The 27,697-nt window shown below is 38.1% G+C and overlaps 1 protein-coding gene across 11 annotated transcripts in view; it reads right to left on the bottom strand.

Annotated features, from left to right (window-relative positions):
- Positions 1-27,697, bottom strand: part of THRB (thyroid hormone receptor beta) — a 157,005-nt gene that overhangs the window by 25,767 nt on the left and 103,541 nt on the right. For 8 of the 11 annotated variants that reach the window (XM_032108105.1, XM_032108059.1, XM_032108039.1 and 5 more), the window contains one exon: positions 24,707-24,771. In XM_032108105.1, coding sequence (XP_031963996.1) covers positions 24,707-24,713 — 7 coding nt within the window. In that variant the 5' untranslated portion in view covers positions 24,714-24,771. Of the gene's footprint in view, positions 1-4,231; positions 4,603-11,190; positions 11,732-24,706; positions 24,772-27,697 lie in introns of those variants that run through there. The other 3 variants (XM_032108028.1, XM_032108009.1, XM_032108019.1) reach the window with 3 other exon arrangements.

The raw sequence follows: 27,697 nt of genomic DNA, 5'->3' as shown, positions 1-27,697 counted from the left end.
ATAGCCCCTTTTCTCTCAACAACTTTTCAGTGTATTAGCTCTGCTCCTTAGGCTGAGCCAGAAACCTTATCAACAACAGTGCTTTTGCAGAGAATGTGCTCAACACATTTTAGCCCAAACTGTGTTATCACTTAAACTTCTGCAATCAGTACTGGACCTCCAGCCATTACCAACTACAGGTACAAAACACACCACTTCAAGGGTCAGATCATGCCATTTCCCGACCCCTCAAATTATTGAAATGTTTTTAGAGACAGTATCTGAGTACAACAAGAGAGTTATTTATTTAGAAATGAAGCTTCACTGAACAAAGCAAAGTACAACTTACTTCACTTTCTCATCCTTCTTCTGGTTGTGGAAAGGTTACAGTAAAAGAGATGAAAACACATTATTTCCATCGACTTTTTATTATGAAAGAAACAAAACTCCAAATGCATAATGATTTATGCAATGGATTATGCAATTTTTCTTAGTGCTATTTCCTTAGATGGGTGGTCAAGAGCAAAATTAGTATTTTTCAGCCTTGAATAATCATTAGCATACTGGGAGCTGCTCTGCTGCAAAGACCAGGATGACAAATTCTCAGTGTTTCTCTAAATTGATTATATCCACACACACTCCCTGCATTGATGAGATGACATTTTGGCATAAGCTTCATGTTACTTTTTCTTAGCTGTTTAGAAAGTTCCCTAATGCTTTCACACTGCTGAGAACTCAGTTTGGACTAATTCAGTTTGCATACTCTAGTACCCATACAGTAGGTATTCGCAGCTGCACGTTAATCGTCTGACAAAACATAAAGGGAAATAATTACGGCAAATACAATTATAAAAACAACAATAATAACAACTTTCAAGGCCCCGTTCTCCCACCATACCAAGGGACCTTCAAAAGATGGCATTTACCTCACCAGTATCTCACTGGTATCTGGGAAGCAAGGTGAACTGCAGGGACGAGGAGTCGGCTCTGCTACAGCCTAAACTCAAGAATCCCCCCCCTGCAAACCCTTGGTTGGGGGGCAGCCTCTGCTTACTGCTCTCCGCCCCACAGAATCTGAAGTTAAAGCCTAACCTCACAGACACTTGTGGACATCCTTCATTAACCTTGTCCAGGAAATTACTGTGCAAAGGAAAGCGAAAGCCAGTTTTAACTTAGCAGACATCTCTCCTGTGTTGTCCAAATGTCCAAAACACTGTGCAGACACCAAGTGTGGGGAGACTGAGGTTTCTGGACTCCTTTACATATTTCTTTTGTACCTTCCTAGCTGCATTATCTCCTCCCTGTTGCTGGGTACACCTCCTCACAGCATAGATGGTGTGAGGAGATCCAGGGACATTTTTGCCTGTCTGCTCGGCCTTGGCACAAGGGCAGGGGGCCACAGGCTCCCCCAGAGCATCACCCATCCAGCATGCAGTGCTGCAAGCTCACCATGGCTGACAGCACTGTATGAGGGGGGAAATATTCCAGTTTAAGCTCTCTGGGATAAAACAGCACCTCATTCTGACGACGATGAGCCCTGTTCTGCCTATCAGATTTCACAGAATTACGCAGAAAACAAAGTGTATCTGGCCGCCTGTTTCCTAGGGCAGGATCAGGTCTGAAAGGGCTTCCTTAATAAAACAGTAAGCTCTTGCACAAATGTTGTGCTGTCACCTTTTAACAGCATACACCAGAGCACAAAAGGTAATGGAGCAACAAGTAGATGCAAAGCTAAACCCACATCTCCACCTCTTGATTTTCTGGACTACAATTCTTTTCTTTAAAAGTTAATTCTTTCATCGGAATTTCTGACAGATAGTCAGGAAATAATAGTTTTTAATGTACTGTAATAACTGAAGCAGCTTTCTTATATTTAGAATAACTGGCTTTGCTTTATAAATGGTTTTTTTTCCCCCCTTAGTGATACATTGCTGGGGTCTTTTGTTCTTGTTTTTCGAGTTATTTTCTGAATTCTTTTGAAGTGACATAAAAATAGAGAAGTAATTAAATATGCTTTCATAAATTATAAGCTTTTCAGCATACAAAATGTTGATTTTTTTTTTTTCTTCCCGGGGGAAAACAAGACTTTAACCATTTGGTAACTAGCAAGAATTCTGATAGGAAAAGAGTCCATGTGCTACTGTAAAGTACTATCTGATTTGAACAGCACATTATTAAGATTATGACAAATTTTAGACGCTAACAAAAATACCAACTGCAACAATCAAGAATCCTCATGAACACCTGTTTAGGGACTTAATTTTGTTTTAATGGGCTATTACCAAGGCTTCTCTAACAAACTCACTCGCTCCCCCAATCAATTCTGGATCAATACAGACACACATGCCCCGTGAAAAGCCTTCTGTTCTTAGGACAGGATTAAAAGATCTGTTAATTTTACGATAGCTTGCTTAAAAGATGGAAATTAAAAAAAAAAAAAAAAGAAGAAAAGAGAAGATGCACATGTTCCATGCAGTTTAGATCTCTTCTGCTTATCAAACTCAACATTTGCATAGGTTTGACAGAAGGGAGGCCACTTTTTATTGATTATCACAGAAATAAGGCTCTAAAGAATCCCAGAACACATTGCTCAATCTCTGTGAATGATGAATTAAAATCCTGCTCGAGAGTCAGCTTCCACCAAAATTCACCGCCATTTCCTAGTGAAACTGAGGTGGTAGAAAACAAGGGCAGACAAGCAGTTTTTAAAAACAACTCTGTATTCTTTCAAACAAACAAGTACAAAAACTTTACACAGGGCAGGCGTCAGGTGTCTGAGTACTGAAATAACTTAAAGCTCTGATCTAGGTGTATCAATTATTATTTGTAACCTTTAACATTATGAAAATGCATTCCTTCGGTGACTTTGCAACAGCAAGTCTTTATTTCTTCTAAGTTAATCCTGAGATAAATTTTTTCTTTAACCAAAAATAGGAGATGGGAAAAGTCTGCAAAGGCTATGAATTCATTAATTAAAAGCCAACAGCAGATAAATAGCCTTAAAAAGCATTTAAAATGTTGCACAACACAAAAACATGCATTATCCACAAACACATTTAGCCTCCAATTTGATCATGTTTCTACAGCTTCCAAGAAGGATTTTAAAAATAATTTTCTTTATTATGAAATACGATATTGTTCACAGTATAAAATTAAGACATTTTTCTATCAATCATACAGATTTATTGCTTCAAGGGTTAATGAATATTTTTTGCCCATAGGAAAATATTTCAGTTTTCCATGTAGTTAATAAAATTAAACAGTCTACTTTTCACTACAAAGATACTTCAAAAGTGGTAAATGGTGTTTTCTTTATCTCTCTGGTTACATCAGATTCATCTGGATTTTGGAAAACTGAATACAGAAAATCTGGTCTTATCACAACAGAACACTATTTTGGTATAACATACTGTTTATTTTTCTTCTTTAATAATTTAATGATTTTAAAGAAACACAGAGAATACTTTGTATGTGTCAGTTCAGCTGTCCGAGTTCAAAACAAACAACATCAAAAACATTTCCAAGTGTTTGTTGGTGTTTTGGGCTCTTTTTAAATCTCCTTTGCTTACTTGAAAGCAAAAGAATAAATTCTAAAAACTGGCAATGATTTAACCCTGAGGGACCAGACACTGCACACATCTCACAAAAATATTGATTTGGATTTGCAATCTTTTGGATGCAAAGTCGTCTTTCTTGCATAGATATATTCTTGAATTTTCAGTCTTTTTTGCTCTGCATAATCAGAAACTCGTGGTTTTCAGTGAAAACATAGTAATTCAAACACAATCATTTTCCCATACATATTTACAGTCTTATTTTCAAAATCTTTTGCCTGAGTTGCTGAGCAAACAGAGTTCACATTTACTGAAAACAAGGACTTAGTTTGTATGTAACCAGAAACATAGCTTTAAGATGCAGAATATATAATGACGACATTTCAGAAGAGAAACTTTCTTATCGAGCTCACTGGTGAATAGCAAAGGAACTTAATAGCCCAGGAAAGCAGAAAAAAGCGCAATATATTTGCAAATGTCTCTTATAGATTAAGAAAAAGTGCTTGGAAATCCTCATCGCTCACCGAAAACCTTACAATCACCTAGCAACCTATGTTAGTGCTGCTTTCAATTTTGAACAGGCAGCCTTCACATTCAAAGATGCATCTGAACCAACTGATGCAACTGTAAGTTTAAAGCAAAACAAAAACAAAAACAGAGGTTATTTTTTTTTTGGTATTTAAATAAAATGCCCCTACCTTTCTTCTGAGAGTACGATGGCGACTGCACTTGAGAAAAAGTAGGTTTTTCTTCTGTGAAAAATTCAGGTTGGTTGTACTGATTCAGGGCCACGTCCATGTCAGAGTACTCGCTTTTAAACACGTTTCCAGGGTAACTACAGGTATAAGGCTGATTCACCGCCCAGGCCTGTTCCATATATATGTTGTTACTGTGCAGGACCTGAGCATCACAACTGCTGTAACCCTGATTATCTTCGATATATGTGCAATAATCAGTGGACTGCATATAGCAATTGCTACCAGCAGCTGGGTGCACTTCATATATTTCTTGCATACAGTAGTTCATTTTGTTAGCCTATCTCAGCTTCTACTTTACGTACACACACACATGCATACACATGCAGGCATGCATACACATGGATCGGGAGAGGAGCAATGAATATACACCAACAAAGTCAGCTGCAGAACAGCCCGTTTTACTTTGGATGTGCTAAAATCCTATTTATATCGGGATGGCTTGTGAACTCCCCTGCCAGTCAAACATATTGGGAAGCAGATTTATGACAGTCAAAGGTCTTAATCTGTGACTGTAAGTTAATTCCAAGGGAAGATGGCAGTCAGGTAGCAATGACCACCAGACAAAGAAGTGACATCCTGACAACCCTCCTGTTCCCCTGTCTGTCTGGAATAATCATTTTATAAACCATTTCCAGCCTTTTCCAATATGATTAGAAAATGATTACTAAGGCGAGGACACAGTTATGTCACTGTAGTTGTCAACTTAAGTGTGAAGAATTATAAAGACTGCTTAAGAACTCCCAGAGGGGATACACTGAAAATCCTAAAATCAATAATCCTGTTTTTCAGCATTAAACCATAGAAAATCCAATAGTACTGTGCTGATGACCCGAACAGTAGTCTAGTTTTACAAAATTTAGCAACTTAATCTGTCATCAGCTTTATTGATTTTGTTTTACAGAATTACATGCATGAATCTCCCCAGCCTTCCACACGCACACAATCCTCCCCACTGCCTGGTAATGCATTTACGGGAAAGCAGCTTTTCTAAACTTCAGTGATTTCAAGAAGTAATTTCTATTGAGTTCAACAGGTGGGAAACTTCAAAATAATATAATCAGCAAAAAGAACACTGCTTAAATATTATCAATAAGCTAATTGCTTTGCTATTCTGCTTTGTTATCTCTTCTGTTCCAGTAATGAAGTACTTTTAAAGAGCCTCTTTTTTGATAACAGAGCGAGAAAAGGAATGAAGGTTTTTTGCTCATTTTGGCTCATCTGTGAACTATGAACATGTCAATGCGACTACAACAAAAACTGTATGATATCTTAATTGCTTAATGCACCCCAAACTTCAATATGGTTAATATACCTTCTTTAATTAGCCATTCTTTTTTGATCTAAAACAATTTATTTTTAACTTATATTAGCTGCTATTTGGTTTTTTTACTAGGAAAAATGTGTTTTTTCCTTACAGAACAGCTAAGATACAGTAAAACTTGTGAAGCCAGTAACAAAATGATATTCCTTTCTAATATCTGTTCTAATTATTAGGGAGCTGAATTATTACTGATTTGATAATGAGAGCTTTCTTATTTCATTCATTTTAAACTAAAGGACTGCCAAAATTACCGTGTAACTTGGTCATTTTTCTTCTAGGATGTTAAGCATACATCCAACGATCTTAATGAACACACTATTAAATAGTCCTCAAAAGTTCAGTAGGTAAGAACTGGGCATGACATATACATATTTTTCCCTATCCGATATTGGTTAATATTTCAGACTAATAAAAGGAGCCAACAGAGAAATATTTTCCCTTCCAACAAACAACCGTAACTAACCTATTTAAATAAGCAGCATTGCCAGTTAATGTCTAATTAGTACCAAATTCAGGACAAGTCCTTTCAAGGATCAGAGAAGTTAAAATTCATGCTTGGAGCTTTTCCCCCCCTCTAACTATAAAAGAAGCATCTTTAACATGCATTTCTTATTAACTTGTTCATAAAATAATAGTACATTTGGTAAGTGAAACTGAACTCCATTGAGATTTGTGCTACTGAAGTCAATGAAATTGCCTCCAAAATGAACTTATTTTGCTAAAGCTCTAGAAAAACTAACATTTTATTTTGTTAAGAGCACTAACAGTTACTGAAATCCAACAAGTAAAACCCTAATGAACCCTCATTCATTTACCATTATCTAAGTCAACAAATACCATTGTAAAATACAGTGTGAAAAAGCACACAATAAAAGCTAATTTTCATTTCGGTTCAGGCCCATCATTTATACTTTACAAACAGTGAGTTTGTGATAAAAAGCGTGTCTTGTGCAGGATCTGATTCTTCAATAATGGATGTTCGGCACTTCATAAAAAACTCTTGTGTTTCTTTCAAGAAATTCTGCAATAGTTGTTTACACAGAAACCCCCAAACCATTCCCACTGAAGTGATGGGTTGGTAATACTGTAGTGCATGTAACATATATAGCTTGCTGAGCTTCCTTCTCCACACTCCCAATAAAATATTCCCAAGTACAGTACCTGGGTTGTTAGTTTATCACAAAAAGATCCCCTGTACTACCAACAGGAATTTACGTAGAGCTCCCACAGAGGTTAGGCTGTGTTTTACAGGTTAGCAGAGCACAATACCTAGATACTTTTACACCACTCAGAAAAGCTTTGGAGAACTAGGCTTTAAATTCTTCGTGGGAATATTTCCCATGTGGATTTGCTTTGCCAGCAAAGTCAAACTTCCCACGAATCTTTTCTTGTTTTTTCACCCTCTGATTGGATTTAGGTTCGTCACTGAAAAACTAAACAGAATTGAAACCTTGTGTAGACAGAGCTGTTCCAGCCAGGACAGCACCTGAGGAAATGGTATTTCAACATGGCACAGCCTGCGACTTACTTTCCGTTCCAAAATAAATCCCTCAAACATTTCTTGTTTTCTATTGCTATGTCAATAACGCTTAGAAATGTGTCACATGTACTATTTTTGTCAAGAGTTACTTTAACACTGCAAGGAAATTAAATTACATGAAACTGTGAAGGATGAGGAGAAAACAAAAAAATGAATGAAAGACTTTTCCATCAAACAAAAAAAAAAAAGATGAACACTGCCAAGAAATGTGGGTTCCTTACCTGTGATATGCTAATATTAAAGAGATTTATAGCACTGCAGATTGTTGTTCCCTTGGAAACAAATCAGTTTGAAGAACACTGCAAAGATTTTAAAAACTGAAATATTCCCAAAATATTTTCATTTTAATCTTTTAGGGTCCAATCCTGTAGGTTCATTTCATGTACTCCCTTGAATTAAATTGTCTGATACAAGACAGTCAGACAGTGTCTATCAAAAGTCTGAAAGTGGAGTAGAATAATATTAACAGTTGTTCTTTGTTTTGCATTCAAATTTGAATATTCGTGTCTTTACATCATGTCATGTTGAGCTTTTGTTGCCTCCAGCAATGTAATATCACATTTGGAATTTTATTAGTTCACAAGTGTCTGATTATGTGAACACATGGAAGTTAATCACCATCAGAATAAACCCTTCAATTCAAGCAAACAGGCCAGTGATAAACCCAGAAATTTTTATACTGTAACAGCAGAGGATCCAAAGCTCGAACCTCTCACAGCCTGAGGTGTTAGTTCATTGCTCTGAAAAAGGCAGAAATTACTTGTTGAACATGGGCCTGGAATGCCCCAAAGGTTTTTATATACTCACCCTGGTGTAAATTAGAAGTGTAGCGCAGTCAGTGATACTAACTGGACAGCCAGAAATCAGGCCTAGAATGCCTGAAAAGGGGAGTCTGCAGAAGAGACCACCTTACACTACACCATTCAGCTCTTCATTGACTCCTGTTTTACAAATTATGACTAAGACTTTCAATTAAAAACAATGAAATACCCCCATTAAGATGCACTTCTGTTGTGACTTAGCTCAGTTACAAAACCCACCAAAATCAACCCACAGAAATGTTAAGGAAAGACAAAAATCCTGTGGATGATCCTCTGGAAGCTACAGCCCAAACAACAGAGGTCCCCGACACAGAAAAAAGAAATATCATTCAGTGCAATCCAATCTGCTGTGGCATATTACCTGCAAGAGTCCTATTCTCCTGACTTTTTCCAAACTGTGCATCCCTGGTCTAGAGTCCTGGGTATTGCAGTGCTGCAGATAGGGCCCCTGCACGCCGTTCTAAAAGATACTGTCGGTATGTGGGAGGTATTGCAGAGCATTCAAATCAGTCAGGGCAGAGTGCCACTTCTAAAGGACCAAATGGAAGGATCTTTTGTTGGTTGCTGTTCAGACTTCATGCATAAAGATGAATAAAAATCGGGTATTTGGTAAAAATTTTTGCACATTTAAACATGTAGTTGAGAGATTAAACATACCGTTCTGAACTCCCCACAGTTTTGCATGCCTGTATTATCAGCTCTTAGTTTTGTAATACAAAATTTTACATGTTACAAAATAACTGTTATATCTCCTATTTATAGATTTCATTGTTGCCTGAATTGTCTCAGCCACCTCTGATGGTTTTGGGGAAAAAGAAAAAGAAATTAGATCACTGCTTTTCTAAGCAAGCACAAATCTGCACTTTCAAATTTTGGGCCACATCCCAGACAGATCTTCTCATATCATACGGAAAATATACTGAAAACTGTAACAGCTTTTGAGCAAAACTAATGTGGCTTTTACAACACACGAGTTGACAAATACAGCTATCTCAGTGCCCACACAATGAACTCTTTAATGTGTGTATTTGCACCACCTTATTCATTCACTTTACGCACTATGATCAAAGACTCAAAATGGTTCCTCAGAAGTATGACTATGCAAACTTACTGTTAGAGATTAAACTAAGAAAACCTCAAACATCAGAATCCAAAATAACAACAAGCTTTTGCAAGAAATCATAAGGTACAAAGGATTATGGAGTTCTAGTGCTGAAAAGTCACAACAGCATTTGACAATTCCTGGAGTAGATCTCAGTGGAAAATAAGACACTAAAAAATCATCATTTTGTCTATGCTACATTTATTATAGCAGTTGAAAGGAAAAAAGCTAAATCTGACATAAAATAATGCCTTTCTGACATAAAATAATTTCTTTGGGTTTGCAACAGATGCAGAAAGATTCAAACTAGCTGCCTGCGGTATGAACCAGAGGAAAATCTTACTTAGACAACAGCACACCTCTTTTCTCCACATGTACCAAGCTAATAATTTCTCTAAAACTGCTCCTCTCACAAAACCCACTGTACCTCAGTTATGACATGACACTAAATTTGTCTGTGACTCATAAAATGCCAGTGTGATGTGCCTTTTATTGAAATACTTCAGACTCATTAGTCTGCTTGGATAACAAAGAATGTCATAGTTTATATTTAAACTTTCAGATTCACTACAATTCCAGTTATCCCTCAAAATATTTCCGACACCTTGAATAAATTTGGTTAAAAGAGAATGGAGCTTGCTCTTTCCTGATCAGGACTCCTCCAGGGCTTGTGCATGCTTTTTCTTGCACTATTCATGACACGGGTAGGTAGCACAGAGTCTCATCAACGCTTGTTGAAAGCGCTTGCTCCTTGAGACGTCAGCCAACAAACGGGCTAACAAAACTCCTGAATAATGTCTGACAACTTTTAAGACGGTCCCTAAACAAATATTACTAAAAGTAATTATAGACCTGTGACCCAGACAACCCAATTTGTTAAGCCTCCCCATATATCATAATTGGAAGACCCTGTTAGCGGACATCAGTTAATTACAGAGCTTATCTCTTGAGAAAGTAATGGCCAATACTTAAAATGTGTACCTTTTTTGAGTCATTCACTACCTCAACTTCACATGAAAACATCAAGGTAAGAAGTTTCATTTGTTCAAAAATAAAACCAAGCAGAAAGCAGGCTAATTTAGCTTGTCATAACATAATTAACAGGCTCCTGGATGGGACTGTCTGGGTTTGGTAGCCTCCTGACAGCCTTTAGTAAGACGTTAAAGCGATCAACACCTGACATCTGTTAGCAAAGAGGCATTCTGAGGTAAAGCACAACTAAATCTAAAGAAATCAGGTACTTAGACCAGTTTAACTTTTTCATGAGGTGATATCCTGCCTGACACTGTAATCTTTCTTCCTGGAGTGACGCAAGACTTAAGTAAAAGAAAACAACTTGTAATCCCCTCCCTCCCAATATACAGTAATTATTTTTTAGGCAAAGAGCAATGAAGAAGAATTTATCCAAGTTTATAAAGGAATAAGAATAACTTAGGCACTACATTTGTGCTAATACCTTAGCAACTGTGATTCTTAAAAGGAATTCCTTCAGTGTGAACAAAACAACCTGAGAGAAAATGGTTTATCCTCCTGACTAGTGAGGCAGAGAATATTCCTAACAAGAAGTCCCACTTGAGCTCGGTACCTGCACTTACTGAGGCTTTGGGTATGGTTAGTAATAAGAAAGAAGGCAAACAACACAGTCACAGGTGGGAGCTGAACACCCTGAAAGCAGAAAAGAATGCTTTCTTTTGTCTTTGCATTTTAATGTATCAAAGATATGCTTTATTAAAAAAGGCCAGGTTCAGAAAATATTTTTGATCAGCTTATAAACATCACAAAGAGAGAGACAAATACTTTTTAAAAGCCCTAAAGTAAGAAATATTATTTTGTATTAGGTATTACACAAAAACCCCCAGTAAGCACTCATCACATTGCCATAATGGCTCTTCACGAAGCTATTAAATTAAATAGAAGAGAAAACTAAAAACCACAATTACCACTGATAAAAAAAAAATTTAAAAAAGGTTGGTAGCAAGAAAACACCCCCACATAATAATGCTTTTACCAATGGCCAAACCCCTGACAGTAAACAAAGACATAACCTGGTTTTGCTTTGTTTTGTTTTTTTCTAAACACAGCATTTGCTGTGTCCTGCATGATAACATTATTTACCTTTACACTTTTTTTCTTCTTTTTGGTATTCCTGGGCACTTGACATGATTTGAAAGTTTGCTTTTGTATGGCCTGGCTGTAAAATTGTACTAGTCCAAGATGAAGCATGTAGGCATTGCGAAAGCTGCTGTCCATTCTTCTGGATATCATAATTTTTGAAGTGTCTTTTCCCACAGAAACGATTTTCTGTTATGCCCACTAAATTCCATTTCTGATTTCTGTCAGGAAGGTGAACCAGTCTGTCCCACAACAGGAGGCCACGTCCTGGATGTTTGGCAAATATTGCAGGGCTACAAAATGTTGGCTTTGCCAAAATCTTGCTCAGGTGTGGAGTTTTGGAAAGCAAGTGGTTCCCCAGCTCTCCTGATGCTGTGGTATTCCCATGCATCTCCACTGGACTGCACTGATATGATGCAGAACCTTTCAGCCATGCCCATTCAGCCACCATAGTTCCCCTTCGGTACAAGTAAATATAAAATTTTCCTGTCTGAGAATCCTGAAAAAGCAGGCAGATCTATGTGGACAGGCTAACACTAGATGTAACTTCCACAACATCACAACTGCAACATGGGCCCCAGGGCAAGTTACCACCGATTTATTGCCTTGCTCATATGATCATTTGAGGTCTTGTAGGTCGAGGCTGGTCGTGAACAATTGTCAGATACTTAAACACAAAACATCAAGGATTCAGCCTTGTTTGACTTTGCTCTTATCGTAGGCTGACCTGAGAGACACTCTGTTACCTAGGTATGACATTCTTATGTGGGCATGCTTAGCAGTTCCGCTTTTGCTACCTACTGCCTTTCTCTGCTTGTGGTCACAGTGGAGTATCAGAGATGCTAATTTTATCACAGGAGCACGGACACTTGGCTCTGGTGTGGATAATGAACAACACTAAAGCTGCATGATTTTATCTAACTGCTCATTACTTATTCTTTGGTATAGAAGAAACTGAGATACCACCAGCTGATAAATTTGTGAAACTAAATACAGCTCAGTTTCTATTTTTGGGCAGCAAAACTAAATTCCGTAGAAATGACCCATCAACGATAATATTCTGTATTTAAAGAAATTATTTTATTTTATATTATATGTAACAAAATTCAAATACAAAATAGCTGTTTAACTTGTATAAAGAAAATAGCAAATTCCAGACATTTGATGACTGATACCCACGGTGATTTTAATCATAGTAAGATTCTGCTGTTCTAATCAACCTAAGAATTAATTTTATATACATTTCACCCAGTAAAATAACATATTAGTAAGTAAGTGCACGCTAAGTCATTAACTTCCAGATAAAAATTATTCAAATTAACTTGGGATTTCAGTTACCAGATCTATCATAATATTGCTGTTTCTAAATCTTTTGTCTTAGGACTTCTCTTAAGTGGAAGTCTTAAGTTAGTACAGGACAAATTCAGGAAACTTAATCATGGTTAGTTTTAAATACTGTTATCCTATGTTAGTTCCTGTATGTACATACAGCTTTCCTCAATATGTTATTTAATCTTAGATGTAAACCCCTTTTTTCTGCTAGGAATACAAACTCACCTGACATTTGCAGCTACAAGTCCATTTCTTCTACTTGCTGTATCTCAGCTGGACATCAATAACATGAATTTGTGTGAGAAAGTACCTGGCATCACAGACTTCAACGTAAAGGGCAGGTAAGTTACCTACATAATTTGCCCTTACTTACTTACTTCTGACTTTAAAATCTGTTCTTAGTTCAGACTTGAATTTCTTAGTAAAATTAAAAATGAATTCTAAATGCAGGTAATATGGCAAGAGAATATCACTTGTAGGAGAATAATCAGTTTAAAATAGAATAGTAAAAGTAACGCAGAAAATACTAGGCAATTGAAAAGAAAGAACAGAATATACATTTTTTTTAGTAACTTGAACACTTTGATATTTTCTTGACTTCATAAATTTAAGCTCAGAGGGAGAAATAGGATTTTTCTGATACGACCCTCTGGGAGCTGAGAACTTCCTTCTAAAGTCTGAACTTAGGCACTTCATTTTCTGTGGCAGAAAGAGGAACTGTGCATTACAACCCACCCTTCCTCTAGACTTTGCATAACCTCAAACAGTGTTCCTGGTTCAGTACAAGGCTACTCTACCTTGAGTTGCTTCACACCCAAAATATCTCCCTGCATGGATGATCCTGCATCTTCACAAAATGCGAGAGTCAGGCATGAGCAATACATATATTAAAAACACAGGCATTTCTATAACACCCTCATAAACAGATCCATGCTTTGTCAGCTCCTTGAGCAGGCCAATGATGCCACACAATTCTTGACCTTGTTTAGAATGTCAGTTATCTTCTCAGTTACTCAGGTCTTGCTATTAGTCCTCAAGATCAGCGATTCATAATCCAGGCTGTTCAATCTCATTAAGCAAAAATTTCTCTATCTTTTCCACAAATTTATCTTTGATATCAAAGACCATCTTTGCTGTCTTTTAGCCTATGAGGATTTGTGTTACCTTTGATTTTAATTAAAACCCACACATTCATGACTACGGTAAAAATTCTGTTCCCCAAGGATTCAGAGAGGGTTTCACACAAGGCTTATAGATTTTTAACTTTAACAAGGGACTCTAAAACCCTTCATAACTTAAAAAATAAAATCAAAACATATTTTCCAATTTCTGTGTTTGCAAAGTATCTGTGGCACTTTGAAATATGATTATAGACACATTTAAACTATGAAGAGAAATTGATTCTGTTACAATTTCCATCATTTGCAATTTATCCAGGCAGAGTTTACCAAGGCTAGCCAAACATCAAGAACCTATATCCTATCTTTTCCTTTTAGTTCCCTCTGAGATTTGTCTCACTATTTTGTCTGCCACGTTAGCTACAGTTCATTTAACTTCACAAGTTTCCACTCTATCTCAAAAATTCTTCTCAGTCACCAGGGACATTTCACATTCAAGTTTTGCTAGACAAAGATTAAGTTGTAAGGAACTACCACTGAGGGATCTTATATTTTGTCTCCTTTTCTCGTACTTCATATACTGTGGCACAGTGGATGTTTACATCTTAAATTACCATTCATCTTATTATAATGTTAAATTAGTTTCATGAGAGGACTACATTATTTATTCTACTCCATTGGTTTTATCATATCCTGCGTGAATTTCTCAAAGGCTTTTTTTATTTTTTTTCCTCCTCTTCTTTTTTTTTTTTTAAACAAAAAACAGTTGAAATCTCCTGCATCTGCTCTTGGTCTTGTCAACCCAAAATCTTTGATAAAGGGTAATAATGTGATTTTGTCTGCGCTCCTTATTTGTAGGAGAAGCATCTCTCTCTCCATCTAGCTACTGTTCAAATGGCTATAATCACGACAGAAAGCCGTACAGCCTACTAGGATGAACCACGACTAAAACCACAGGCCCTGTTTTGTAGTTAAGGAAGACTAATAAGCAGGGCTGGAGCTCTTCTCATCAAGGAATCATCAGGCAATTTCAAAATGCACATTGTAGCAATAAGTGGCATCCTAGCACTCAACAGGTCAAAGACTTCCTCAAATTCCCATCAGACGGTCTTTAAAGGGAAGTTTGTTTTACAGAAGCAGAAAAGTTTCAGCAGATGAACTGCCCATTGAGCTTAACTAAAAGGATAGGCAAGGGGAATCCCTCAGAATTCTTTTATTACAGGCCAAAGCAAAGACTCCATAATGAGTGATTGTAAAGGTTGGCCTGTTCTCAAACATGCAGTGTTATCTGAACGTCTGTATATAAAGGACTACAAAAAAAAAAGGAACAATTCATTTGTTTTCATCTCAGTTATGCACTTTTTTCCCCCGATTCTCTACTAGCATCTGCCAACAGTGGTCAAAGAAGCGATACACAAAAAAGTCTCTCTTTTTTAGTACAACTCAAGTGAAGAGAGTCATTAAGTTGTTTCTTCCAGAAAGATGGGAGGTGGTAGCCAGCCAGCCAGAAGGACAGTGTTTCCTGCTGGAATGAGCTGTGTACCAACCCTGAACTTTGATCCCGACAAAAACTGAGTGCACAAAATAGGACCAAAAACTACACTGAAAGAGTGCCTGTCCCCCATGCTCACAGTAACCTTAGAGGCACTGCATTAAATTCCCCCTGCTGAGCCCTGAGAACTGCACTAATTTTCCTTGCTTGGAATCTGCCCAATCAAGGCTGGATTTGCATTACTCTTATTACTATTACTGCTTTATACCACAGTAGCTCCAGCTGACAGCTAGATCCATTGGTGATAAAAGCTGCTGTGACCACACAGGCAATCAGTCCCTGTTCCTCAGAGACTGACTACACTGCTCACACTTTTTGGGGGAGTGCAAACATTTATTTTTCACCCCCAGCAACAGGCTGTCACTTAGGCAAAAGGTAAATTAACAGTTCTGAGATGTCAGAGGATTGCTCTTTTCCCAGTTACAAAGACACCTCCTCTAACAACAAAAAGTTATTTTACATTCCAAAACTGCTCACAGCAGGATTCCTACAGAAAATTCTCTCTATACTGTATTTCAATTTGCAGCTGATCAAAATAGTAGCAAGTAGGAGAACAACTTAGAGAACTCTGAATTGTCATTAACTTACTCGATTGCAAAACTTACATAATAAAGTTTTGCCTTTTTGGATATTTGAGGTTTACTGAAAACAGAGCAGCAAAGACAACAGCACTTCACTGGTTTGTTTTTTTTGTTTTGCCACTGAAGTATGCAAGCATGTAAGGACACTGAAGTGGGCTGGCTTCAGAGAGATCGACTAAGGCAAACTTAATCAGGATTAGGACTGAGGGTGCACAGTAGGTTGATGAAGCAGCCTAGCTTTGTATAGACCCAGTCCAGTAACACTAGACGATTTTTACTTGATGACTTGAGAGAAAAAAAGAAAAAAGCAACAATTAAAAAAAGCTACAATTAAAAGATATGTCCCCAGTAAATTTAACACCTGATTCATACTTTGTTCAAGCATTTTAAATCACACAAAGTAACTATAAGTAGAAGCATGTAAAATTTTCATGTGTGGTTCTGCTGGGGAAGACAAAACCATCTGTGCCGGACAAGCCTAAGGTTTCATTTCTTCTCATTAATCTTGCTGTCAGTTCACAGCATTCTATTTTCTCTGATTAATTTTCTTCTTCTCTTCTCCTCCTCTTTTCTCTCCCATCCTTCCATTTTCTCCCAAAAAACACCATAGCATCTTCTCCTTATGCTGCTTTATAAAAGAGGGAAACACTTCACAACTGAGTTTCTCAACTTTTAAACTAGGTTCACATGATCATTGAATAAGCAGAAGGATGGAGCCCAGCTCACACAGAGTAGCCAGACTCTTCTTAAACATGCAAATTCTGCCTTTGTAAATGTGCTAAATAAAACCTTTGAGAACATGTGATTCCTTTCCTGAATTTTTAAAACATAAAAATTACATTGCCTATAAGAAAAAAATTGTAGACTGAAAGGAACTGTAGCAGGTAGAACCAGCGATGTCTACTGGAACCATTAGGTGGTTTTCAATATTTCAGAAACACATGCATATGGCTATGCTTGTGGAAGTATACAGACAGGGTTATTTAATCCAGAACTGTTGTCCTGCTACTTGCTTTAGCAGTGGCAGTATTATAAAATATTTAAATATTACATTTTAAAATATGGATTTCAAGATAAATCAAATTTCAGTATTTCCAATCTTTTGGACAAGTATTAAATCACCATGAAAGAAGAGCGCACAGGTAATTACAATAAACTTTTTAAACAGTTTCTAATGTGTAAGAAAAGGCAGTATTAGGAAACTTGTAATAAACAGTGTAATAGCTTTATCCTTGTTCTTGATATATCTTAATGAGCTTCTTCTCTGAATCAGTGCAATCACTTTTTAAAAACACACTAAATTTCTACTAACTGTTAAAGTAATACTACACATATACTTATCAAGAGCTGGGCTTGACATTATGCTCAAATTCTTAAACATGAGAAAAAATTAATCAGAGAAAGAGAATATCCAGAAGAACATGACAGTTCATCTGTAAGTTAACCAGAGGTGGGTTCTGAGCACAGAGAAGTAAATGGATCATGGTTCAGGGTTTTGGTATGTAAAGAGCTCTCTGAAAACCTGCCCTTTGAGAAATGAACAGGAATTGTGTAGGCCTATATGGGATCTTCTAGCAGCTGCAGATAAAACAAATCTACCAAAAGAAATTAATGAGCAAAGCTATAGAGGGAAAAGCAGTAAAATACCAGGGCACACAATGGAACTAGAACAGTGGTGCTAACCACTACAGCCACATAGATGCTAAATGCATTCTTCCCTCTCATAGTTCTGTACAACACATGGGAGGGAGTTTTTCTGAGAAGAAGCTATACCTGAGCACAGCAGTTCTGTTCAAACCACAGGGCTCACCCGGCTGCTGTTCTCCAACAGGAGTCATAAGTGGATACTCAGGGAAGAGTAAGAACAAAGCAAGCACATATGAGAGTTCCCACCTAGAGTCTCCCAATCCCCAGCTACTTGTCAGCCCAAGGGACTGCCTGAGCCCTTGTGGCCTTTCTAAAATGTAGCAATACTCAACGGATCTCTCTTTGAAATATAGCCCAGTCTACTCTTGAATACATTTCTTGTATTCACAAACCACTCTGGCAAGGAATCCCAGTGTCTGTCTTTTTATGTGTAGAATCACCTCCCTTTGTTTGTTATAAAGCAAGATTGATTTAATGCCCAACAGACAGCAATCCACCTCTCCAGGGCTCATTTTGCAGACTACTGTTTGTGTGAATACGGGAATGTTAATGGATATTTACTCTCTTCATGTTGTGTTAGATAATTCCTGTAATGCCTGGGAACCCACTAAAATAAAAGTGAGAAGACAAAACACCATTTTCAGAACACAGCTCAAAATACATAAAATAGATCATTAAAAACAAGTAAGTTACAGTGAAACCATTTAGGAAATCACTCAAATCACTTCCACAAATCACTTCAGATCACCGTCACCTTTTTCTAAAATCCGGATTCTGAGTACTATTTTTGCCATGAGCTTTCAAATCAATTCATATGGTCTTTCCCTAATCTCTCATTAGACCTTCCACTTGTTCCCACTGGGGAATGGACAGTATATTTGGCCACTGCTTGCTAACGAAATCCTGGGAATACATGCACATAACTGAAGCCCTTTCTTTTTTCAAGGAGGTGAAACAGTCCAAGTTATTTTAGTTCTAGAATTGCTTAAAGAGATAGTATCTTGAAATAACACCCCTCATTGAAGGACTGAGGTTTGAATAATGGCCAGGTAAAATAAATAAAGATACTAAAACTAGCAGTCTTAACAAATATGTAATTTGTTAAGACAGAAAAATTAAATAAACAAATAAAGTTTGCCCAAACAATGCAGTCGAAGACTTCTTCAGTAAAAAAGACAAACTTGGATGTGACGAGAAAATTCTTTTAAACTTCAAATAAACTCAAGCTTGGTACAGGTCTAAAGCATTTTCAGAAACACAACAAAGCAATAATGAAAGTCTGGGCTTCGTGTATTGCAACATTTACACATTTCCTGAAACATTTGTCTTCCTCTAGGATAAGCACTGCAGCAAATCTGATGCTTTTAAAGAACATAATGAGAGGTGCCTTTAGTGAATGTAAAAGGTATTTTGTTTATATGGAAATAACTAGAAAATGCCTGATTGGATTGATCCTAGAGTTTACCAACAGCTTTACAATTGGCACAAAAAAAAAAAAAAAAAAAAAATTTACAGTCCTCTCTACATATAGGAATCAGTACCAAGAGCAAGTGTTTTAAGTCCATTGCTTTGACATACAGTTACCACAAGAAATAAACAGCACCTGTGGTCAGGCTTTTGAAGATCATAGAATGGCAGGCTGCAACTCCTGTGGCAAGCACAGCAAAATGTTTTATTTTATAGGCTAGTGGAGAAGACAGAAAAAACAGAAGGACCTTTAAAATAACTACTCTAAAAGCTTCTTGCCTGTGAAATGAACAAGTACATTTTATACTGACAACCCTTTGCAGTCCTCCTAACCTGATGCCAGTAGTGAAACACAGCTACACAGTCTAAGAATTATACTCAAAATGTCAAACACAACAATCTGCTCCCATCAGAAATAAATGTCAGAAAAATGAGTTAACAAAAGAAACAGCTCTGGCTTAAATAAAACTACTATAGAAAGGGACTACATATACTGAGTGATCATTAAAAACAAAATAGAAAAGGAAAAACATATCAGCATTAACATAATGAAATGTACTTAAAATGACTAGCAAATGCCACAAAACTAAAAAAAACCCTGAAAACAAAAAATAAAACAAAAAACCCAAACCAAACAAAAAACCCCTAAACAAACATAAAAACAAGTTTGTTTTCTCCCTTCTTTGTGAAATCTAACCAGATCCCTCCCCCTTTTTTTTTTTGAAAATGTGTAATTTTCTGTGGAAAAAACAGGAGGTATTCTTCAGTTGGAAAGAAAACACCAGCATATTAAAGAATTGCATAAAATTTGAAACATTATAAAATGTTTAACAGACTACTTGGCTTTTGTATTTATGTAGCACTTTTACAAAGCACTTTTTAAAATATTAAATTCTGAACCATAAAAAAAAAGGTAAAATTAACCCAGAGTGTCTGTAACCTAGAACTTGGCAAGTGTGGTATTTTTAACTGCATATTCAGAAATACGCTTCTAAGTAATAAGAGCCATCATGGAGTGATTCATAGCTTCATGCAAAAACATCCCACAATATAAATCTTGTTAACCTTTTGAAAATCCCCAAAAGCTCATTACAAAGCTGCTGAATCCTGGCATAACAAAACCTTATATTAAAGTATTTACTGTCCTCCTAAAAAATCCGTTACTTGAAAGAAATAATACACTTGATTTAGTTGGATTTTATCATGGTCTGTCAGGCAAAGAAGTGTCAGACAGTGATGTATGTCAAATTAAATTATCCTAAGAAATTTATTATAGAAATATGGGAGAAATAATTTCTCAGCTAATATTAAACAATAAACTGTTCTCCATCTGAATTAATGTCAAGTTTACAGGGTAATGAGCATTACAGTGAAAAGACTCATGAAGAAAATGTGGTACCTTTCCTATTCTATTACTTTTCCCAGTTCTTGGAAACTACGTGCAACACCCTTGGAGACACTGGTTTTCAAATGGATTTGTTGCACGAAAGCTGATTAATTTTCTTCTCCAAATGAGGGACCTGTTTCAAGAAACGTTGCATATTAAATTCTACTTACTGAAAATATGCATTTATGACATTTAAATTATATTCCCCAAGGTAAGCACTTAATTTTATTATAATTCCTATCTTGATCTAACTTTACGGTCAAACAGAACAGTGTGGATATTTGAGTAGAAGCACAATGACTGAGCTGATTTTGAAGCTCCCAAGTAAAAGCAGAGTAAAACCCTGGTCTTACTGAAATCAGTGAAAGAACTGCTGCAGTTTTTACTGGAACCACTATTCCACTCCTTACATTCTCTCTTCATCTGCCATGAAGGTAAAAATTATGAGATTTATTGTATCCTACAAATACTATTTTCTAGGTTTTAGAACCCATTCTTGAATTTCTTCTTCAGTTATCACTCCAGTAAATAAAGTAAGATGAAGATATGTCTCTGGGTTTGTCCTACATTTTGGGAGAAAATGTACAGAAGGGAGCCTCCAGTGATAGCTATTGCCAGTGAATAGTGATGCTAAACCAGAGTGCTAAAATAGAAAGAACTTTTAAAATTATGTTACACATTAATTTAAAAACACTATTTTCTCGATGGGAAAATAATACTTTCCAACCTTTTTTCTATTCTATTGTGCAAATGTATGCACAAGAAAGAATGTGTGCCGTTATTGCTAAGATAGCCCTGATTTTAGAATGCTGATAAAATTATTTTCTCAGATATTACTCTGTGGGCAGCAATTGTTGGTGTCAACTTTAAAACTGCTGATGAATGCTGTTGCTGCAGCCCAGAAAACGAATCATACCATGGGCAGCACCCAAAGCAGTGTGGCCACCAGAGCAAGGAAGGAGATTCTCCCCCTCTATTCCCCTCTCATGAGACCCCACCTGGAGCACTGCATCCAGCTCTGGGGTCCTCAGAGCAGGAAGGACATGGACCTGTAAGTCCAGAGGAGGGCCACCAAGGTGATCACAGGAATCAAACACCTCTCCTATGAGGAAAGCTTGAAAGAGTTGAAACTGCTCAGCATTGAGAAGGGAAAGCTCTGGGGAGGCTATTGTGGCTTTTTAGTACCTGAAGGGGGCCTATAAGAAAGATGGGGACAAACTTTTTAGCCTGTTGCAACAGGACAAGGGGTAATTGTCAAACTGAAGGAAGGTCGATTTAGATTAGATATAAGGAAGAAGGTTTTTACAATGAGGGTGTTAAAACATTGCAACACGTTACCCAGAGAAGGTGTACCCTATCCCATTCACAATTAGGTTGGATGGGCATCTGAGAAACCTGATCTAGTTGAAGATGTCTCTGTTCATTGCAGGGGGGTTGGACGAGACAACTTTTATAGCTCCTTTCCAACCCAAGCCATTCTGTGATTCTATAAAAGACAACCCACGCTTAATAAAAACAATGTTTCAAAACAGAAAAGCTAAACTTTTAGATTTGCTTTGTTACTTTTAAGTGTGTGATGGCTCATCTGAAAACTATTTACTTTACCAAGCTTCAGTTAATGAGAACAGAATGCGTCTGTCTCAGAGATAGTACTCAAAGACATATTATGTCCACCTCTCCCTCTCCTAAAGCATCCCTTTATCTCAGTGTTTGGTCATCATCTGTGCTAGTTGTAAAAAAAACTAGTTCAGCAAGTCCTGACACCTGGAATAGGCAGAGTTGCAAAAGCAAACTGACAAACACTGTGTCTACAAAACCTGTAGGTCCAGCTTTTCACTTGTCTGCTTCTTATGACATCAAGTACCCAATATTAGGCGTTCAATTAACTCTATCTGTATTGCTGGGTGAACTCTGACTGCATTCTAAGAAAAAGGAAGAGTAGCTTTGACTTCATTAATTCAGTCTTTGTGTTTCGGTTTAGCTTTTTGCATGCAAATATTTTACCTCATACATTCACTCTGCTTTTTATTTTTAATTTTATTCACTTTTAAGTAAGGGCTTCTGTATTTCTGAAATCCTTCTATGATACCCATAACTTTGAAATTCCCAAAATAATTTTGACAAACTAGAACTCTCTCTATTAAAAGCTATAAGCATGTAAAATAATCACACCAGTATGTGTTTTTAAAGATGAGATGTCAAAATATTCAAAATATTTTTCTTATGGAAACGGCAAATGTACTAAAGCTTAGCTTTACTGTCAAGGTCAAATTCTAAAATCTCCTGTCAGAAAAATTTCTCTACATTGCACTAGAACCTGAAGGCTTTCAGGCAGTACCTACAAGAGGAAAATACATACTGCAGTAGAAACATAACATATGGGGAGAGAAATTATCTACCAAAAATACAGAATAATACAGCCTGTTATTTTAGCCAATTGGTTTGGTTTCATATTAGATTCTGCTCCCATATTTCAGTGACTCAATAACAGACTCTAAACTTCCATTATCATTCATTAGAAAAGGACTCTTTTCTGGCTCTGGATGGTGGTATTTATGAAGTTTAAATACAGTTTGAAAGACTTTAATTTCATCCATGCTTCTTTGCACGTTTACACTCATGTCGGGAATGTCATTCCTTAACCAGAAACAGAAAAGATGAACATCTCATAATGAAAAGTGCTGGACAACTACAGCTGTACAGTCATCTCCATCTCAACCTTTTTTTTTTTTTATTATTTTCTTTGTACATATTTGTTCTGTTGACTTCTGTCAAAAGAAATGCAGAAAATGTAGGTGCTTTCAATTAGGCTTTATGTGTCACTGAGTTTAGCAGAGCTGCCCTGCCAGGGGCAAGCCCAGGGAGACAGGACTAGTTAGAGTTCTAGCGGAAAATCTCCATAAACCCACCCTCCACAGGAAGCCACAGACCCAACAGATAAGGTGAGGATAAAGTGGGTACACTGTGTTTCCTTCCTCATCTCTTGACATCACACAGAAGAAGCTATTAACTATTCCCTCCAAAACCACACCAATGTCAAGCCCTGTAGTAAAATGCCATAAAACACAGTTAACATGAGACAGGGGAGAGTACAACAGAGAGTTGGAAGAGAACAAGTTACATGCCAATCCTTTGAATTCTTCCAAAACAGGTATTTGCCAAATGAAATCACCATGCCCAGAATGCCTGCAGGACAATGCAAAACCACTCTAGTAGGGCCTGCCAATGCAGCCTAAGGACACTAACTCTTTCCTGATCCTCATGTGGCAGTGATGCTAAGTCAGAGCCTGACATACCAACCAAGGGTCAGTATTCCACTTCATTCCACAAAATGCCTCAATGCCCTCTGCTTCCGTCTTATATCCATCTCTGTTTCAATGGGCAGCAAAGAAACCATAAAAAGACACACCTTTTCATGTTATCAAATAATATGTTTTACTATGAAAGCATGTATTTATATAATACTCTGTTTCTTCCCATGAATTTTACCCTCTGCCTCTTATCTAGAAACCTAAAGCCAGAAGACCTTCTTTGTTGGTGAATGCAGCTTGCTGGCCAGTACAAATGGATGGGAGCCTTCTAAGGAAAAGGAAAGGATATTTGATCTGCACAGACTAAATAAGCTGTCTCTTTGCCAGAGCACCAGGAATACAGTCTTGTTAGTAATGATTTTTCCTATGTAGCACATGCTGCATTTTACAAACAGGTTTTTAAAAGGTCCCCTTTAAGCATTTGGCTCTTGAAATACACATTGACAAACAGTATCAGTAGAACATTTTCTTACGCAAATTGAGAATACTAAAACAAATTCTGGAAGCCTGAAATTCTCTGGCCTTCTACATTATCTCCACGTAATAAGCACATCTTTCTACATACCCTGTTCTGGGATTAGATACGGGGGGGTTTGACACAGCTAATTTATGTGTAGCCTTCAGATGCTTTGCAACTGGTAGGGATAAGATGGTTAAGGAGGCTTAAAATGGTTAATGGTCATGTCAACTCTGGATCTTCATGCCACCTGCAGACTTAGTCAATAATTCTCTAAAGTGTACTTGGCAATCTATGTAAAATAAGTTTGACTGTCTCACTTTGAAGCTCAGGGGATATATCCATGTTACAAAACAACTTAGACCAGGATACTCAGCAGAAACCGTTCCTGTGCTGGCAGCTTCAGCAGGAATGCTGAAGTTGGAACGTGCATTTAGAACACAACTAGGCTCTGGAAGGCAAACCAGGGAAGATGAGAGTTTCAAAAATGTTGGGGATGATTACTATGTGTCCCACATCTCTGTGCTCTAGGTAGAGGAAAGATTTCCATTCCCAGCACCAATGAATTCAGAAATTGTTAAATAAGTATTTTTCAGTAAATATTTAGTAATAATCACTCCAGAACAGCAAGAAATATTGCATAGGTGTTCTTATGAAATATGATTACCTGACATACTGCTGGGAGTTATGGATATGTAATCATTCTTGTCCTTCTTCCGTCACCAATGTCACCTGCCAAAAAAAAGGAAAAAAACCCCCATGTAATACGTTCATAAATGCACATCTGCAAATTACCATTAACATTTAAGCAAGATGGAACATTCTGGACCTTGAATAGTGTGGTCCATGTCTGATGGCTTAACACATTAAATTCAAAGCACCTTGCTTAGTGTTATGAGGTAACAAATGTAAATCAGGTCCAAAGCATGGTGGACTGGAGGAGCTGTGGCTAACAGTGATTTGGAAGCAATGTCTAAAGGCTTGTGCCTACTGATGCAGAAAAAAAAATGCTTTTACCCACTTCATGGAACACTTTCCATTATTTTTTTTTTTCAGAAGATCCTCTAAGTCTAATATGTAACTTTAGGAGCTAATTGGTTTCTACTTTACAGTTTCTAATGATACATGCACATTACTCTCAGGTTCAGTAAAAACAGGATTCAAAGGAATTAAAAATTCTCTTTTACAGTTACACTAATTCTTCCTCAGTCATTTGAAACCCAAAAGTCTATTGACTTTTACAAAGTTCTGAGATGTAAACAGTAATTTTACTCATTTGGTAGAAAACTAATTTAGATGTATTTAATACTTAACTTTCGAACAATGTCATCTTCTATTTTATTATCGAGACACCTGCAGCTGTGAAGAACTGAATCTGGCATTATAAAGTTTTGGTTTTAATATTTAGGTTGTGTCCCCCTTTCATATGTCCATACACATACACTGGCATACTAACTACACTCTTTTTCTGTTTGGTAGCAAAGATTGAAGCCCTGCAAACTAATTTAGAGCCAGGAAAGAAAGTCATGGATACCAGTTACGATACCATCCTTCAGCCATGTCGGTATTTATACCAGCCTTCATGTTTTTCACACAGAGCATCACAGGCAGCATGCCCTTGTTCAACCGTCCCTGCCCAAAACACAGTGCCCAGCTGGATGATCCCAGCTCACTCCCTAGTTTAAGCGCCAACAATCTAACCCAAGCAGAGACAATCCTAAAGGCATTACTCCCAGAATAGAGACAAGATCTCATTAGAATTTTTATGTAAGAAATCCCCGGCCTACAACTGACCCCATTAATGCCTAATGTTTGTGGAAAACTAGCTTGAGAACAGAGTCACGCTCTCTGGAACATCCCCCTGCACTCAGCACTGGTGAGGCCACACTTCAAGTACTGTGTTCAGTTTTTGGCCCCTCACTTTAAAAAGAACATTGAGGTGCTGGAGCGTGTCCAGAGAAGGGCAAAAAGGCTTGTGAAGAAAACACATCCTATGAGGAAGGGCTGAGGGAGCTGGGTTTGTTTAGCCTGGAGGAGACTCAGAGGGAACCTCACCCCTCTCTACAACTCTCTGAAAGGAGGCTGTAGTGAGGTGGGGGTCAGTCTCTTCCACTGTGACTGCAGTGAGAGGACCAGAGGAGATGGCCTTCAGCCGAGCCAGGGGACACTCAGATTAGGTATTAGGAAAAGTTTTTCACTGTTAGGCCGGTCAGTCATTAGAATAGGTTGCCCAGGGAGGTTGTAGAGTCACCATCCCTGGAGGTATTTAAGAGGCGTCTGGATCTGGCCCTGGGTGGTGTGCTTTAGTGATTTAGTGGTTACAGTGTTAGATCTGGATTGAGGGTTGGACTGATGTTTTTAAAGGCCTCTTCCAACCTTGCTGATTCTATGATTCTATGATCAAGAAACACCTGTCTTTTAATATTAGTGTGGAAGTGACATTTTAAAGAGGAAGTAGAACCTCTCTTAAATTGTCCTGATCATCATTTTATAGTAAGAAACTGAACTTTGTTAACAAACTTGTGGATTTTATTTCTCTCCATCCATCCAGTGCCATAGCCCTGTCCGTATTTCCTCTTGGCCACCGCCTCCTCACACAGGGAGTCTTTCCCTTGAAACAAATATCCTCCCCTAGCAGCAGGCTGAACATCGAGCGCATCTGCTGTGTTTAGGCAGGGGTCAGAACGAGACAGCAGGTGAGCCGCACTACCGGGTAATTAATGCATCTGGGACGCGGCCCCGCCGCTTCACCCCAGCCCGTCGGCCTCGGGGCCGCTCCCACACCGGCGGCTCTGCTCAGCTACTCGCTCCTGGAGACGGGGTGAGGGCAGGGCCGTGCCGAGGGCCGGCCGCCGGCCCGGGAGGCGCAGGGCAGCGCCGCAGCGAAGAAAGGCCGCAGGAAAGCGCCGCAAGGAAGAGACGCCGGGAGGAGCCGCAGGGAAGGGAAGGGCCGCAGGGAAGCGCCGCAGGGAACGGGCACCGGGAGGAGCCGCGGCCTCCCCGCCCTCCCGAAGGCAGAAGCCGCCCGCGGCGCGGCAGCGTCCCTTGGCGGCCGCAGCCCGAAGCGCTGTTCCCGGGCTTTCCCATCACTCCGTGCCTCCTTGCCTTAACCGGCGTGTCTGCATGTATCTTTAAGTTAAATTAATTGCTACTCCAAAGGTCGGAATTGCTCATGATTAACAAAAAAAAAAAAAAAAAAAAAAAAAAAAAAAAAAAAAAAAAAAATCCAACCCCCCAAAAAAAAACAAACCCAAACACCAGAAAACCTCAACAAACAACAACATCCCCCCACCACCACCACCATAAACACGCATACACCCCCCTCTCCCAAATTTAAGGGAAAGAAAAAAAATTCCAAACAAACCCATAATCATAAAATATCCTGAGCTGGAAGGGACCCACAAGGAATGTGATCCTGATGGGTACCTTCCAACTCTGCAGATTCTGTGATTCTGTGATTTTGCAGATGACACCGTGTGCCTGAGAGTGTTACCTCAAGCTCCTAGAGCTCTGGCAGGCTTGGGACCGTGACCAGTTCCCTGGGGAGACTGTTCCAGTGTCTGACTACCCTCTGAGTGAAGAACCTTTTCCTTATATCCAACATAAATCTCTTCATGCCATACCCTTAGGTCCCCTCACTGGTCACCAGAGAGGAAAA

Source organism: Corvus moneduloides, chromosome 1, assembly GCF_009650955.1.
Source record: "Corvus moneduloides isolate bCorMon1 chromosome 1, bCorMon1.pri, whole genome shotgun sequence".
NCBI classification, from domain to species: domain Eukaryota; kingdom Metazoa; phylum Chordata; class Aves; order Passeriformes; family Corvidae; genus Corvus; species Corvus moneduloides.
Note: the sequence above shows the minus strand (reverse complement) of the source record. Positions and strands in the feature narration are given on the sequence as shown.